This window comes from Carassius carassius, chromosome 1 (genome assembly GCF_963082965.1).
Source record: "Carassius carassius chromosome 1, fCarCar2.1, whole genome shotgun sequence".
NCBI classification, from domain to species: domain Eukaryota; kingdom Metazoa; phylum Chordata; class Actinopteri; order Cypriniformes; family Cyprinidae; genus Carassius; species Carassius carassius.
Window position 1 is genome coordinate 42,953,028 of NC_081755.1, and position 15,974 is coordinate 42,969,001.

The 15,974-nt window shown below is 38.4% G+C and overlaps 1 protein-coding gene across 2 annotated transcripts in view; it reads left to right on the top strand.

The window, feature by feature from the left end:
* LOC132151652 (adhesion G protein-coupled receptor L1-like) overlaps nucleotides 1-15,974 on the top strand; it is a 167,030-nt gene that overhangs the window by 127,067 nt on the left and 23,989 nt on the right. The window contains exons 5-10 of one of the 2 annotated variants that reach the window (XM_059559925.1): nucleotides 8,327-8,534; nucleotides 8,863-9,127; nucleotides 9,303-9,630; nucleotides 10,187-10,489; nucleotides 12,745-12,848; nucleotides 15,172-15,357. In XM_059559925.1, coding sequence (XP_059415908.1) covers nucleotides 8,327-8,534; nucleotides 8,863-9,127; nucleotides 9,303-9,630; nucleotides 10,187-10,489; nucleotides 12,745-12,848; nucleotides 15,172-15,357 — 1,394 coding nt within the window. The remainder of the gene's footprint in view (nucleotides 1-8,326; nucleotides 8,535-8,862; nucleotides 9,128-9,302; nucleotides 9,631-10,186; nucleotides 10,490-12,744; nucleotides 12,849-15,171; nucleotides 15,358-15,974) is intronic. The other variant, XM_059559935.1, reaches the window with a different exon arrangement.

Sequence of the window (15,974 nt, forward strand, 5' to 3'; positions counted from 1 at the left end):
TAAGCTGATCATTACCACAAAATAAACCCTGACGTGATGATCAGGAGCCTAACACAATTTACATTCTGACAGAAACACTTTGTAAAATGTCGTCTAGATAGGCAGCTTGCCTAGAGGTTGGAACAGAGCAAATCTGTCACTTCCTGCCCATACTCTTCTCATGAGTATTTCCTGACTGCAAGAATCACTTGTGTGTGTGTGTGTGTGTGTGTTTTCAGTTTGTTCTGTCTCTGTTTTGTGGAAATGTCTCATGGGAATGAGTACTAAACCTGTCATGAGACCTGCACCTCAGAGTGAATCTTCCATTCCGCTGATACTGACATCAGTTTACACTCCCTCGATGTCGGTCCTCCATTTTGTTTCCTCCCCATGGTGCTGTTGGCGAGTGCTGTGAGAGTTCTGCTCTACATTTCAGAGTGTTCTTACCTGCAATCATGCCACAGCGGACAGCCAGCCCCCCTCTCTTCCCCTCTTCAGCCGCTTTATCTGTCCTCTCGCTCTGCTGCTAATTATTTCCTCTATCCTCTATCTATTTCATTAACAGTTAACAATTATTTTCATTAACAACATTGTCTTGACCACCCACCCACCCAGTCTTTGTTTATTACCACTCGTTGGTTTAAGGATCGATTAATTGTCTGATTATGGAATCCTGGGAAGTGCCTCGATGCTGTTGTGCTCAGGGTTTGTGTTTGTTTGAGACACACCACACACACATTTACACACTGTTTTTCACCTCTGGGCCAGTATTAAAGGGATAGTTCAGCTAAAAAAAAAAAAAAATGTTATTTAGCAAAATGTCCAAGCTTCTCTTCCCCAAATTATACTGAATAGTTACTACAGCTTTCCTTTTTTTCCCTTCCATTGTATGGAAAAAAAGCAGCTTGGACATTTTACTACTAATCTTCTTTTGTGATCCATAGAAAAAACGTCAGACACGCTTACAATTTTGTTATTTCAGCTTTATTTATATACTATTATAGCATTCATGTTTTGAATTAGCTTTTTTTATAAATAGTTTTTATAAAAATTGTAGTCGTTTTAATAATTTTGGTATGTGCTTTTGTCAGTTGTATTACTTTTTACATTTCTATTTAACTTAAACGTATTTAATTGTCAATCATTTATATACTGTTATTGTATTAATATTTTGAATTAGCTTTATTTTTTCAATTTTCATTTTAATTGTAGTGTGTTTTTGGTAATCATGTTTTGCGATTTAGTGAATTTTATTAGGTTTTTTTTTTTTTTGTATAATTATTTTTAGCTTTATTTTTATTTGAGTTTTAGTAAGTCTAATACCGCAACCTAATGTTTATTTGTCAAGGCAGTTATTTATAAACTATTATACAAATAAATCATAGTTCAAATTGCTTTAATTTATATTTCAATTTTTGTGTTTGTGTTTTTTTATTATTTTATTTTTCATTTTAATATTGCACATTTTTCATGCAATGCACATTTTATTTTGCTTTATTTCAGTTACTAAAAAAGTTTTTTTTTTTTTTTTTATCATTTCAGTTTTAGTTAAATATAACAACACTGGTTTCAACATGAATGTGAATAAATGTTGACAGGGTTTTCGTTTTTGGATGAACTATCCTTCTGAAACATGGCAACATATCAAGTATAATCCACATGCGCACACATTGTCACATGACCTGGGCAGCCGCTCGCCTGGGCAGTAAAAGAGATTGGACACTGTGTGCATGTGTGTGTGTATTGTTAAATCTAAAGAGCCGAAGCACGTGCAGGTCATCTCGAATTTCAATGAGGGTGTAATGTGATGTAATTCAGACATAGATAGAGTGTTCTGCAACTCAAGGTATTTAAACTCAAAGATAATCAATTGCACACATACTAGTGGCGTCCATGGATGTTTTTATGCTAAGGCAAACATCCCCGGTTTTATTGCAAATGCTTAGGGGTTAATGGGATAGTTTACCCAAAAACTACAATTTTGTCATCATTTACTCACCCTTATGTTGCTCCAGACTTGTATGAGTTTCTTTCTTATATTGAACATAAAAGAAGACATTTTAAATGTTCCAAGATTTTCCGACATTTTAAAGACTTCCATGGTATTTCTTTCCCTACAATGAAAGTCCTTGGGGACAAACAACTGTTTTGCTCTTCAATATATATATATTTTTGTGTTCAACACAAGAAAGAAAACTTGTGCAAGTTTGTGAGTAAATAATGACAAATTTTTCCTTTTTTTGGTGAACTTTTCCTTTAAATCAGGTGAAAATGTCACATAGAAAATATATTTTTAGGGACCATAAAAGCCTAACCCTTTACTGTCATCATGTACTCCCACTCATAGTTTTTCTAAACCCTTACCATTTTCTTTCTACTGCAGAACACAAAGGAATATACTTGAAAAAGGGACCTCATCGACTTCCATTGTATATGGAAATTTCAAAATATCCTAATTTATGTTCCACAGAGGAAAGCCATGAGGGGGAGTGAATGATGACAGAATATTAATTTTAGTTGGACTGAGCCAGTAGGAAACCACCCAGAATAACTTGGCAACCGTGTAGTAAAGTGCCACAAGCCTCTGCGAACACCCTAGCAATGGTTTGACGTATTTATGGGATCAAAAATACCCTCATAATGTAGTAACCCTGCATTACGAGGATATCACAAGTGTCCTAATGATTCAGATAGCTAAATACACATAATATACCATATTTTATATAAATAAATAAATAAATAAAAATGTTTAATGTTTTCTGTGAGGGTTAAGGGATGCCATTAGCTCTACATCTATAGAAAGTCCTTAAGTAATAATAGGAGTAGCAACATTTGTGTGTCCTGGAAATTATGAGTGCTGAAATATAATAAGGCTTTTTGTACAGCAAGCCTATGTATTTGTGGTTGACTTTGTAAACAGAACAGGTATGTGTTTTTGAAGGGTGTGGATATTATTGAGGTGAGTCTATCTGTGTGTTTGCATGTATGTGAACATGGAATAAGCATAGCACATGTCTCTGTCTTGCTGCTAACCTCTTACTGTCCAGGACACAATCTGGGAGCCCTTCTAGTCTTTATCAGATTAACTCAATCCTAATTCTCATTTCACAGGAATAACCTTTGACCCTTCGCCTTTTTTATCCCACTCTCTGCTTCCAAGCATACAGCAACACTTCCAACAATCTTTAACTGTCTTTCTCTCTTTCTTGCTTGCATTCAGATGTGCAAAACGGCAGTATTTTAAACCTACCTTTCTGTCTACATCTGTCTCTCTCGCTCTCTCTTAAAAACACACTGACGCTCATTCACATGCTTAACACACTCGCTGACGTAAATAAGCACACAACGACCCATTCAGCTTTGAAGAGGATGCCCAGTGCCACACAGAGCTCTGCCCCCTGTTGGCAGCACTTTGTACCTGCCAGTAACAGGTGTAGGATTCAATTAAGCAGCATGTTCTCAGCAGTGAGGCCAGACAGTTAGACGCCACGGCGGGACGGACTGGAGGAGCGCTGACTCTCACATAAACGCACACACACCTGACTTCACGCAGTAGTGGATGGAGTACATTTTCCTCATTCATTTCTAGATTCTGCTTTGGCCGATGTTGCTTTTCACTCTAATTTTCTTTAGTTTTATATATTGTCTATAAAGATTGTGAATAATTATTTATGAGTTGAATAAATCATATATCAGAGGCTGGCCATCTTGCTCAGAGTGCTGCAGCGATTTCTGAGTAATGTGACAGTAGAATTTACTCAGATGTTTCTCCTTAGTTTCAGAAAGAACATCTGAGATAATTTGTGTGTAATGTACAATGCTTAGACTTTTCATGTTGAGGGCATATGTATGATTTTGGATCGCAGATGTTTGTTGATATTGAGTTTGTAACTGATTGCTATATATGATAATTCCAGACAGAGGAAAGTTTTATTTCTGAGAGGTCACTTTTTCATAGCTCAGGAGACTGATTAGAGATAGTTTACCTAAAACAGAAATGTGGATAGGGATAGTTACAGGTTTGGAATGACATGAGGATGAATAAATTATGAAAGAAGTTTCTGTTTTTGGATTTTAACTGTTATGGATCCATTTTCTTTTAGATATTTCTCCTAGAATTCCTTAGGAGAAACAAACAGACGTAAATGAGACAATTATTCATAAACCATATCAGTATAAAGCTAAAAAATAACTGGATAACTTTGAGCTATTAGATGAGAAATGTTTGAATTGTTTTTGACTCTGAGGTCTTTTGTTCAAGTGAAAAGTTGAAACTCTGAACAGATGTTTCCATTTTTTCTAATTACTTTCTAGGAGATGCAAGTGAGACAAAAGACATGACAGATGTGTATTTCCTGAGGGTAGTTAAAGGAAACAGTAATAGCAATTATGAAACAAGTGTAATTTGAATGAAATTTCTGTGTGAAGGTAAATATTTGAGTGATAAAAAGCTCATTAGCAATTTTAATGGAAGCACATGGAAGCCCAGCCCAATTTATTTAGTGTTTCATGGAGGTGGAGGTGCTAATTCATTTCTTACTCAGGGTTTAAAAACAGCAGGGTGTTGGTTTCAGTCCTGAGTAAGTGTGACTTACCAGGACATTGTTTTTGCAGTGAACACCTTGAGATATCAGGGTGAGAGTGGTTTAGTGACCTCAGCCTGGTGTAGATTGACAAGGATAATTGCCCACTGTATGTTGGCCATTTTTCCAATAGTTTGGTATACTGTGTTAACAAAAATTCTTGGTTTAGAAAAGGAACAGGTTAGAGCCCAGTACACAGTAGGGAACTGAGCTGCAAGAGAGCACAGGTCAGGTTTAATGAATTCTCCCAGGTCACACTGTGTGTGTGGGAGTGTGTTTCTGTGGAATAAAAAGTCCCACACATATAATTATTCCTATCTCGGGCCTCTGTAATTATCATATTCACTATAATAAGCCCTTCTTTACATTCCTAATAGCATCAGGAAATTGAGAGCTCTAGACTACAAGGACTTTGAGAGACAGAGCCACGGTCTTAATCTTAAAGTAGGGCAGCAGTTGCTTGAGCATTGACATCAAAGCAGCTGGTGTTGCCTTTGTTTGTGGGCGTTTGCTTATATCGCCCTCCATGCACTTGATCAGACACTTGGATGGGTGTGTACGTGTACGTGTATTTGTACGTGTACGTGGGTCTGTTTGGGGAAAGCGTGTGCTCGTGTGTGTCTGGTGGTGTGTTGCCTTTGTCCCAATTTCTTTTGAAACTCAGGGTGCTTGTTCTTTGTTTTATGGGTCACACATATAGAACAGGTCAATACAGTGTGTTGCTGTTCCCCTCAGGAAGGCACTGCCTCCCTGTTCTTATATGAGTCTATTAATATTCTTTAGTTCAGAGATGGTGTTTGTCATTGCATGATGGGAGATTTATTTATTCCTCTTTGTCATTTGTTTTCAGTAACAAATGGTATAAGTAGTCTAAATAAGTATGTGAGAGGATTGTCTCTATACTTGTTGAGAAATTTGTCTGAGTCTCTCATAACCAAACCTGTAGAGAAACGGCGGAATTTAGAATTTCTTGTTGTCCAAAGCAAGCTGGTTTATGCTGATTAGTGCTGGTGTTAAGATAAGCATAGTAATTCTGTTTAACAACAGAACTTTGCTGTTAAAGCTAGATGACCATTATGATCTTGATTGGTCAAGTGGTTGAGTTTCTAAAACAGGCTACATACTGTTAAGGTGGTCAGTTTGTTTTGTGTAACATAAACAATTATTGTCATGCTACAAAAACCAGCTTGACCACCAAAGATCGAAGCACATTTATAGTCTTGACCAATACGGTCTACAAGGGCTAGGGTTGCAAAGGGTTGGAAAATTGTGGGTAAATTTCCTGAAACTTTCCAAAAATACCTGGAATATTAAAAAAAATCCTGGAAAGTTTCCAAAATTTCTGGAATATTTTCTTAATTTTCTAGAAATGTTCCACCCTTTTCAAACTGTAACCATGGCTACAGCAGGTCTTCCAACTGGCGGACCATAGCCATACATTTTACCATTTGGTGAGACTCTCAGACAACTTGACTTTTCTAGTGGATCCATCTGACCAAGACAGTAATTCTGGTCCAGTTAGTATGAAATCATTGTGGAAATAGTAGCACACCAGCATCTTTTACTGAGATTAGCATAAAAGAGATATGCTGGTGAAGTTATACTGGTTTTCTCTGTAGGGCATTTCTAGGAAGAGTTAGTTCTTATTTCTTCTATTTTATTATGAAGGAATTTTTACAGCTCCTTCAGGATGAAGACTGCACTTGATAGATACATAACTCATTTATCTTAACCTGAAGGGATTTCTATAGCTATCGACCAAATTATAACAATTATCTCTAATATGGTTTTCATAGATGTGTGTCTCTGTGTGCTTGTGTATAATTTACTAATTACAAAAAACCTTTCAGTTTGGCTTCACTAATTTTTGGTGTATATGTGTGTGTATGTAGCAACAGTAAGTACTGGCTGTTTGGGACACACATAGCCTATGGCAGGAAAACCCCACTAGCTTATACCCCCATATACCACCCCCCACATCCCCCCTGCGCACCCGCCCCAGCCCCATCTCCCCTCCGAGATGTCCTCACCTTCCGCACATGCTCTCAGCTTGTCCACTGTGACAGCATAGTGCTGATGACGTCTTCTTTCTCTTTCCATAGACACCTCCAGCTCCCTTTCCCCATACCCCCCAGCAGTAGATAGATTCTCTCAGGTCCCCATGCCCTCTCAGACTGAGAGTGAGAAACTGCGTCAGCCAGCTAATTCACACCAATCCCAGGTGAATGACCTCCTTCAGAGAACAGAGACAGAGATCAGTGTGTGTATGAGTGTGTGCGTCTTGATCAAGTACTCCTAGCAGATAATAGTTGAGCACTGCAGTTGTTTTCATACATGACTGGCATCCTAACATTCATCTTTATTCAACATTAAACACAAAATCACATTTTGACATTACAGCAGTGCTTTGAGGTGAAACAAATACCAAATTTATATAGAGACCCTGTCTCAAATGGCACGCTGATTGTGTAAACATGTGTACAGTATACTTGAAGGAGGACAGTGGGTACCATTTGGGACATGGCTGTTGATGTAAGAAAACCCTGCTGGAAATTCAATTCCATGCCATCTAAAGGTGGTCAAGCTGGTTTGTTGCTGAAATCAAATGGTCTACCAGAGGGGTGCAAAACTCTGCAGAGTTTAGTTCCAAGCCTGCTCCAACACAAATAGTTTTCAAATAAGCCTGAAGGACTTGATTTGCTGGATAAGATGTTTAATTAAGGTTAAAGCTAAACTCTGCAGGTCTGTGGACCTCCAGGAACTAAGTTGTGCACCCCTGGTCTACTATGTGTAACTTGCTTGGCTAGAAGATAGTCTTCCAAGTTAAAACCAGATCCATTAAGGTGATGGTGCTTTTGTTAAATCACTTTTTCCCAATTCTGGTCCTAGTGTACCCCTAATACTGCATAATTGTTTATGTCTCTGCAGTCCAACACACCTAATTTAACTCCAAGACCTAAAATTGGTGTGTTAGATATAGGAGACAGACAAAATGCATATGTTGGGGATACTCCAGGACTAGGGTTGGGAAATGCTGTGCTGAAAATCTAGACCGGTTTCGACCAACTCGGTCCTGCTTGAACAACTTGAAACCTTTAAACCCTGGTTTCCCTGCTGGTTTGAGAAACATGGCAACCGGCTTTCTGCAATTCCAAAGTAGTCTACCAGCTCTGACCAATTTGACCAAGATGCATGAACCAGGTACATCAGTTGGAAGTCCAGCTGACAAACAGTCTATGCCAGCTCAGTGCAGTAAATGACCATACATGATCGGTCAATCTAGAAACAATGTTAAATCAGCTATCATCAGAAGCTGGTGATTTTCCTGCAGGGAACTTGAAGTAGGGCAGGGTTTAAAAAATGATTCCCAGCAATATATGAGCACCAGCAGCCAGGATTGTGTCATCTCCCCTCACCAGCCTCTAGTCCAGTGTGCAGATACTTGACTAATGAACATTAACACTCTTTCATTAGAAGAATGGTCATTTATCTCATGTCCTCTCTCCCATTTCTCTCTCCCTCTCTCTTCCTCTTTCTTGCTGCCACATTCTCTTTCATGTTATCATCCCTTATGGCCTCCAACCAATTCCCCTTCTTTCTTTATCCTCCATATCTCCATTTGTCTTCTCATCAAATTTATCTTCCTTTTAATCCTATCACACCATCATTCTGTGCATTCTTGCTGTCCCCTCCTTGTTATTTCATCTCTCCCTCTCTTTCTCTCTCTTTCTCTTTCTTTATCTCTCTTTATCCCACATATCCAGTCTTTGTATGTCCCGGGACTCTCTTAAGGGTGCAGGCAGCAAGTTTGCTGCAGGAGGCGGAGCATCAGTCGGGGGCATGGTGTAAGGATCCCCTCCAGTCTGGTGACCGTCTTTACGTCATGCCCTGGACTCCGTACCGCACAGACATGCTGTACGAGTATGCTTCATGGGAAGACTTTAGGCAGAATCGAGCCACGACCACTTACAAGTGAGTGAGGACCACAGCTTGGGTCTAGAACCAGTAACCAATCCCTGTGTACAATAATGTAATCATTTTTCTTAGACTTTTCTTTATTAAACTTAGGTTAAGTAGCTTTTTGTATATGCTTATTGAGTTCACTGGTAAGGTTCTTTAGTTTCTTCTTAAAGTTAAATTAAAGATTCTGCAGATTAGCATACTAATTCTAGGTATCACTTCTTGGCAGGTATATTAGAGTGTCAAATCCTTATTTAGTTTCTGATCATAATGTTTCTAAAATGTAGCAGAAATTACATGTATAGCAAGTTATCTCAAGTAACACACCCTTGTCCCACAGGCTGCCAAATCGTGTGGATGGAACAGGTTTTGTCGTGTATGATGGTGCTGTTTTTTACAACAAGGAACGCACACGCAATATTGTGAAATACGACTTGCGCACACGTATAAAGAGTGGAGAAGCCATAGTCAATAATGCAAACTATCATGACACCTCACCATACCGCTGGGGGGGCAAGTCTGATATTGACCTCGCAGTGGATGAAAACGGTTTATGGGTCATCTACGCTACAGAAGCCAACAATGGACGACTTGTGGTCAGCCAGGTCAGTGTCACTGAAAAGTGCAATTTAAAGCTATATTGTTTCTTTGAGATTGGATTTTAATTTTGGTTACATATTAAGGATCTCAATTTTCCAGAACTGTGGCGTAATCGAGTCATTTTGGTGTATCATATGAACACAACCAAAATCCGAACCCTTTACTCTCGCTCTCTTTTAGGTTAACCCCTACACTCTGCGCTTCGAGGGAACCTGGGAGACGAGCTTTGATAAGCGACTGGCATCCAATGCTTTTATGGCGTGTGGTGTTCTATATGCTGTCCGCTCTGTTTATCAGGATGACGACAGTGAAGCAGGTGGAGATCTGGTGCTGTATGCGTACAACACCAACCGAGCACGGGAAGAGCCCGTCCACATCCCATTCCCCAACCCTTACCAGTATGTGTCCTCTGTGGATTACAACCCACGAGACAATCAACTTTATGTCTGGAATAACTACAATGTGCTGCGCTACCCCCTAGAGTTTAGCCCACCAGATCCCACTGCTGGTAAGTGACAGAGAAAGAGTGAGATCAGCGGGAGGTGGAGGGTAACAGACAGTTTGATCTGTTAAGTGTCAACGTTCTGTTAGTGTTCCCCTCTGTGTCTTCAATACATTGTCTTTATGGTTTAATTAACAGTGGTCATTAGTGTTTTGTCAGATCAGAAAAAGATTTCTAATCAATTATTCATTCTCATCTTCTTGCCATGAACATTATCTGTCTGTCTGTCTCTCTCTCTCTCTCTTTCTCCTCCTGTATTTTGCTCTATCCAGTTCTCAGGGGGAGTCTGGGAACGTATAATCATGCATTAAAGACTAGCAAATGCTCCTGCTGCTTTATTTATCTTCTTACCAACTTTCTCGTATTCCTTTTGCAAGACACATCAAACGTTTAGGTTTTCCTTTCTTCTGTTTCGTCTTCTTTTTTCATCTTGGTCAAACATCCGCCGACATTCTCGCTGACTCTGTAGGTGCTCTGAATCTGCTTCTCTGCCTCTTATGCTCTTGTTGCCTTAATATAAATTTTCTTTGCATTCCCGTGTGTCCTTCTCTCTTGCTCTCAGGTCCACTTGTCCCCACTCAGATGAGCAGCAGCACCACCACTGCAGCTGGACCTGTCACTTCTAACTCCATCCCCTCAACTATGCGACCTCTGCCCCCAACTGCTCACCCAATAGGGGCCATTAACAAGGCACCAGACCTGCGACCTATCACCGCCACTGTGCCAGTGACTCGCAGACCCCTGCGCGTCCCACCACAGGGTCCTGAGCTCCAAGTGTGTGAAGCCAGAGTAGCACGAGGGGTGCAGTGGCCTGTCACCCAGAGAGGGGAGACTGTAGACAGGCCGTGCCCCAAAGGATCACTAGGTGAGTGACGATGTCGGTGTGACTGTAACAATAAAAAAAAAAAATATATATATATATATATATATATATATATATATATATATATATATATATATTATAGACACTTTAAAATAAAAAATGTCATGTCTACTGATAGCTGCACAGATATCTACCGGGGTGTAAACATTATAGCAAACTGTGTCAGTGCTGCTTGACATTTTAGTGTGTTGTGCATTTGATTACAACATGATGTACTGGCAGAGGGAATCACAACTTTACAGGACGGAAGGGTGCGTGATGTTTATGACATAAAGGTCACACAATGTTTGTTGAGACAGCTTTTCATAGAATTGTTTGTTGTGTTTGGTCTACCTGTGTTTTGGTCTACCCAGTGTATGTCACTGGGTTCATGTACACATTTATGTGTATACACCCATTTCTTTGTGTGGAGAGCTTGCTTCCTTTTCCTCCTCATCTCTATATTCTCTCCAGCTGGCAGGTCCTCTTGGGAGTCATAGATAAAAGGCAGTCCTTTGCAAATGAAGGAGTGATCTTCAAACTCAGCATGGGTTAGCCCTGCAAAACTGCCGAATTAAAAAATGAGCCACAGACAGTCTACAAACGACAACACCCCCCTCCCCCCCTTTTCTCCATACAACCGCCTCATCAAATGCCTCTTTCTTGTCGTGGGAGAAAAGCAATTCCTCCCTCTCTTAGCATCTCTCTCTCCCAGCCACTGACAAAACGTTGTCTTTCTTCTGTCACCTTTTTCTGTCACTGAAATGACAGACAAGTTAAATTAGCAGCGGCTTTAATTGGTGAATCCTGGCAGATCCTTCAAAGCCAATCTATTGTGGATGAAGGAGTGGAGAGGAGAGAAAAGCAGACAGCAGCTGAGAGAGAGAGAGTCTCCGGGTGGCTCTGATCTCGCTGGAGCTGTTGTAGTGCTGCTTCAGTCCTCTATAGCTTTTCCTCTCTTTGTCACTCTTTTTCCCTCTCTTCTTTGGAACTGTTTGTGTTGTGGTTTCTGAAAAGGCCTGCCATTTGTTTGATCCCAGCATGCTGTCCTCTCTGTGAACTCGGGCTAACTAAACAGCCCAACATAACTGAAAATGAGGAGTGGCAGAAGGTGTCTTCCTTGAGGTGTTTTCTCAGCATTCAGGGGCGCTGATGGGGTGGCTGTGCCTGGTGTGTGATCTTACACAAGCATGTGCAAGTGTGTGCAATGGCGTTCATGTGTCAGCACACTCATTTCCACTGATAAAAAGTGTTTTTTGTGAAAGGTTTCACAGTGAAGCTCTGAGCAGCTCTGTTCTTTCTTTCTTAATATATATCACCCTAGAGTTGAGAATAAATTCAGTCAGTTGTTTTTTGGTATATTTGCTAAGAATTAATTTTTTGTGTACTTGTGTTTATATCTGTATATCAGGATTTAGTTTTCTCTAATGAAGTAAGGTAGACAGTACCTCCATAGAAAATCTAAATCAGAAAAAAAAGAAAATGGAACATATTGTTCTGCAGTATTTTATGTATTAATAGACACTATTTAATATTCATATCCATTTTATATATATATATATTTATACACACACACACACACACATATATATATATATATATATATATATATATTTTTTATACACATAACATGAGTTTATTTGCAAAAACAGATAACTGTTAAATGTTCAATAATCCAGTTTTTTTACATTGTATTTTGTTGTATTTTGTTTTATTTTAATAAATAATGAATTTATGTTTTATACATATATATATATATATATATATATATATATATATATATATATATATATATATTCTATCAGTAAAAAGTTTTGTCAACTCTTGTGTCTTAATTGTGTCTTAATTTGTGCTTCTTCAATGTCGCCTCACTTCGTCTTGATTACAGCATTAGTTATTCTCAACAACCTCAAGATGCATCCTGGGATGGTTATTAAAGAGTATTGAAGTTCGCCAATAATCTGGACATTTGTTGGCTGTATTTCCTCCATTAAAAAAGTAAAAAAATAAAGAGATAAATGTAGTATGTAAACCCAATGATAAGAGTTCCCTTGTGTGAGTGGATTTTGTGTGTGTGTGTGTGTGTGCTGACTGTTAGTGTTTTATATATATATATATATATATATATATATATATATATATATATATATATATATATATATACACATACACACACACACACACACACACACAAAAGACTTTAAAACCCAAGGTCACTTTCTGTCTGTCCCTCCTAATATCTCGTCTTCTGTTTTCAGGCATTGCATCCTTTCAGTGCCTGTCTTCTCCTGTGCTGTGGAATCCTCGCGGCCCTGATCTAAGTAACTGCACCTCGCCGTGGGTCAACCAGGTGGCCCAGAAGGTGAGACCACTAAAAAGTTGCTTTTTACTTACTCTGACCCCCTGTTCCCTGTCCTGCTCTGTCTGCTATCTCAGCTATTATCATTCCGGCCTCAGCTCACATTACCGCACACAGGTCATTCTTTTGACATGATTTGGAACAAAATTTCTCTATTCTCTCTATTTCTAAGAGAGAGTTTACAAGCATCTCAGGTTAAAGTCACACTGAACATACACATCAAGGACTGTTTGTTCTGATTTCCACATGTTTTACAAAACTTTTTTGTTTAACAAAGCAGTTTTTAGGCATCATATCAAATTTTTCCACTTTCGTTGAACTTTTGACAGAAAAAGAGTTCAAATTTTAATTTTAGTCTCCCTCTGTCTATCTAGTCTATTTTGATATCCTTCAGAATAAGTGGACTTTAAGACTTTTTTATAAACTTTGTCTTTGCTAATGAGATTAGCTCCATGTTCTGTCTGATGCCTAATATAGTTTGTGCATCCCTTTATTCCAGTAACAAACTCAGTAACTGACAGATTCACAGCACAGTCCAACTCAGACTGGAATGATCAGAGACTTGTTAAAAATAATTTCCAGCACCTCTTCCATAACAACCTTGGAAAGAATGTTCAGGATTATGCAGAGAAGTTTTATTATTATCCTTATCTCTGACAAAAAATTAATTAAAAAAAATGCTAATTGAAATAAAACTGAAAAAAAAATATATAGATATAGATATATATATATTAGATGAAAAGCTTATTTCAGTTTGTTGGCAAGGCATTCAGTTTAGGTCAAAATTATAACTGAAAATAAAAACCAAAACTGGAAAATTCGAAATGGTAATGTTTAAAAAGCAAAAATAAAGTAAAAAAAAATAAAAATAAGTAAAATAAAATGAAATGTATAATAAAAAAATAATATAACAATAAAAGCTCATTAAAATCTAATAAAAATTCCAGTAGTATTTAAAGAATACTTATATAGAACTGAAGCTGAGGAGATGTTTCCAAGAAAAATAATTTTGTGTGCAAACATTCAAGTTCTATCCCTTAAAGGCAGACTAAAATGTTTTTGTTATGCTGGTTAAACATCTCTACACATCCCAATAGCAGTCACTAAGTTAAGTGGACTAAATAATTTATATGTATTTATATTGTCTGTGGAAGGCGTAGGACATTCAAATGTTCATCCAATCATATACCTTGGTCCGAGGGCTACGATAGGCTCTCCAACCTGCCTGTCAACGCTTCAATTTGCATACCTCTGCACACTCTCTTGTCACAGACATGATATGTCATCAGAGCGCTCCGGTACACTGTTGCAGACAGAGTGAGAATGGAAGTGTTATTATTGTAATATTATGTGATTAATAAACCGTCTGTCATCGTGTCACTGGTTAGCCTCTGGTCTGCCTGTGTGTTCATGTGTTTTGGAGGAGGATGTTGCTTTGGAGAGTGATTATGCAGGGAGGGTGAGATCTTGTGCTTTCAAAGCTAGGTTGCTATCGTTAGCCTCTCCAAAATCGCTTATCCTACATTTAAGTTGTGATTATTGACATAGAGAGATCAACACAGCAACATTTTGACTTCTCGAACTACAAACTGTTGGAAATAGTTGAACCCTGTTGTTGGGGCTGTTGTTGACCGAAGTAATGTTGGCAATCACAGATGTAGAGTATTATCATCCTGAACTTATTAGCAAACCATGTTTTGTTTATTATTAACACATGCAGATTTAATATACATGTGGTTGTCACTATTGTAAATTACTGAACTCTTTCTTTAAAGAAACATAATTAGGACTCAGAAGAGAAATGTCAGCTGTAAAAGTCCTTAGTAAATAAATGGTCTTCTTCAAAGGTTAACAAATCAAAAGACTCACATTAAATTAAAATGTTAGTTACAGAGTTGCCATTAATGTGTTTTTTGTGTTACATACTATTCTAACAGCATTGTTTCTGAACCACAAAGAGTGGTTACATCATAGCATACTTTGATGTACCTTTGAGTTCCTTAAACACAATGGACTGTTTTTTTTTTTTTTCTTTTCTTTTTCTTTTTTTCTCTAAACATTAAGTGACTTATTTGCTTCAGGGCAATTACAAGCTATGTGTCTGCTTTCAAATTAAGTGAGTAATTTTATCACGTTTCACGCTTTCTTTTTTCCCTTTTTGTTTTTTTTGTAATAGCTTGATTTAGAGAGTCAGAGATTTGCTGTCTTTTGTCTGTGCGTCTAGCAGCATAAACCCAGAAACCCCAGCTCACACCCCCACAACGCACAGCAGGGGATTGAGCTTTAGAGACCAGACTGTGTGTGTGTGTGTGTATTCACTGTGTAGATAAAAAGTGGAGAGAATGCTGCAAACATCGCTGCTGAGCTGGTGAACCACACGCAGGGCCGCATTCACGCCGGTGATGTCAGTTCCTCTGTCAGACTCATCGAGCAGCTATTGGATATATTAGACGCACAGCTGCAAGCACTCAGACCCGGGAATAAGGAATCGGCAGCCAGGAACTACAATAAGGTGACACATGCATGCACACACACACACTCACTCACTCACTCACACATTTGCCCTTTAAACAAACCCTTCATGTTTTGTTTTCTGCCACATCAGTGTGCACAGGAATACCCTCTAAACTCACAGCCTTGACATGAATCACATGAATCCAGATTCTGCATATACCTATTTTTCTGAGTGGTTGCAATTCTGGCTTACTTTTTCCACATGCTAATGTGTTAGTAGCTAATTTTTTTGGCAAATGTTACAAATGGGTGTGTGTGGGGGGGGGGGGGGTGTGATAAATAAATAATATGTTATTTCACATAATATGTTCTTTCCAGTGTTGGGGAGTAACTAGTTACATGTAACGGCGTTACGTAATTTAATTACAAAATTAATGTAACTGTAATTAGTTACAGTTACTAAGAAAAAATGAGTAATTAAATTACAGTTACTTATGAAATTTTTAACGATTACAAAGGGGATTTCATTTGAATATTTACACACATCCACATACAGATTTAACTGATTTCTTTCCCAAATTGCACTGACTATTCTGAGACATACCGCCCTAATAATTTCCGGGATGCGGAAATACAGTCTGGTTCGTAGAATCCAGTCATAAAAACGGAATGCCT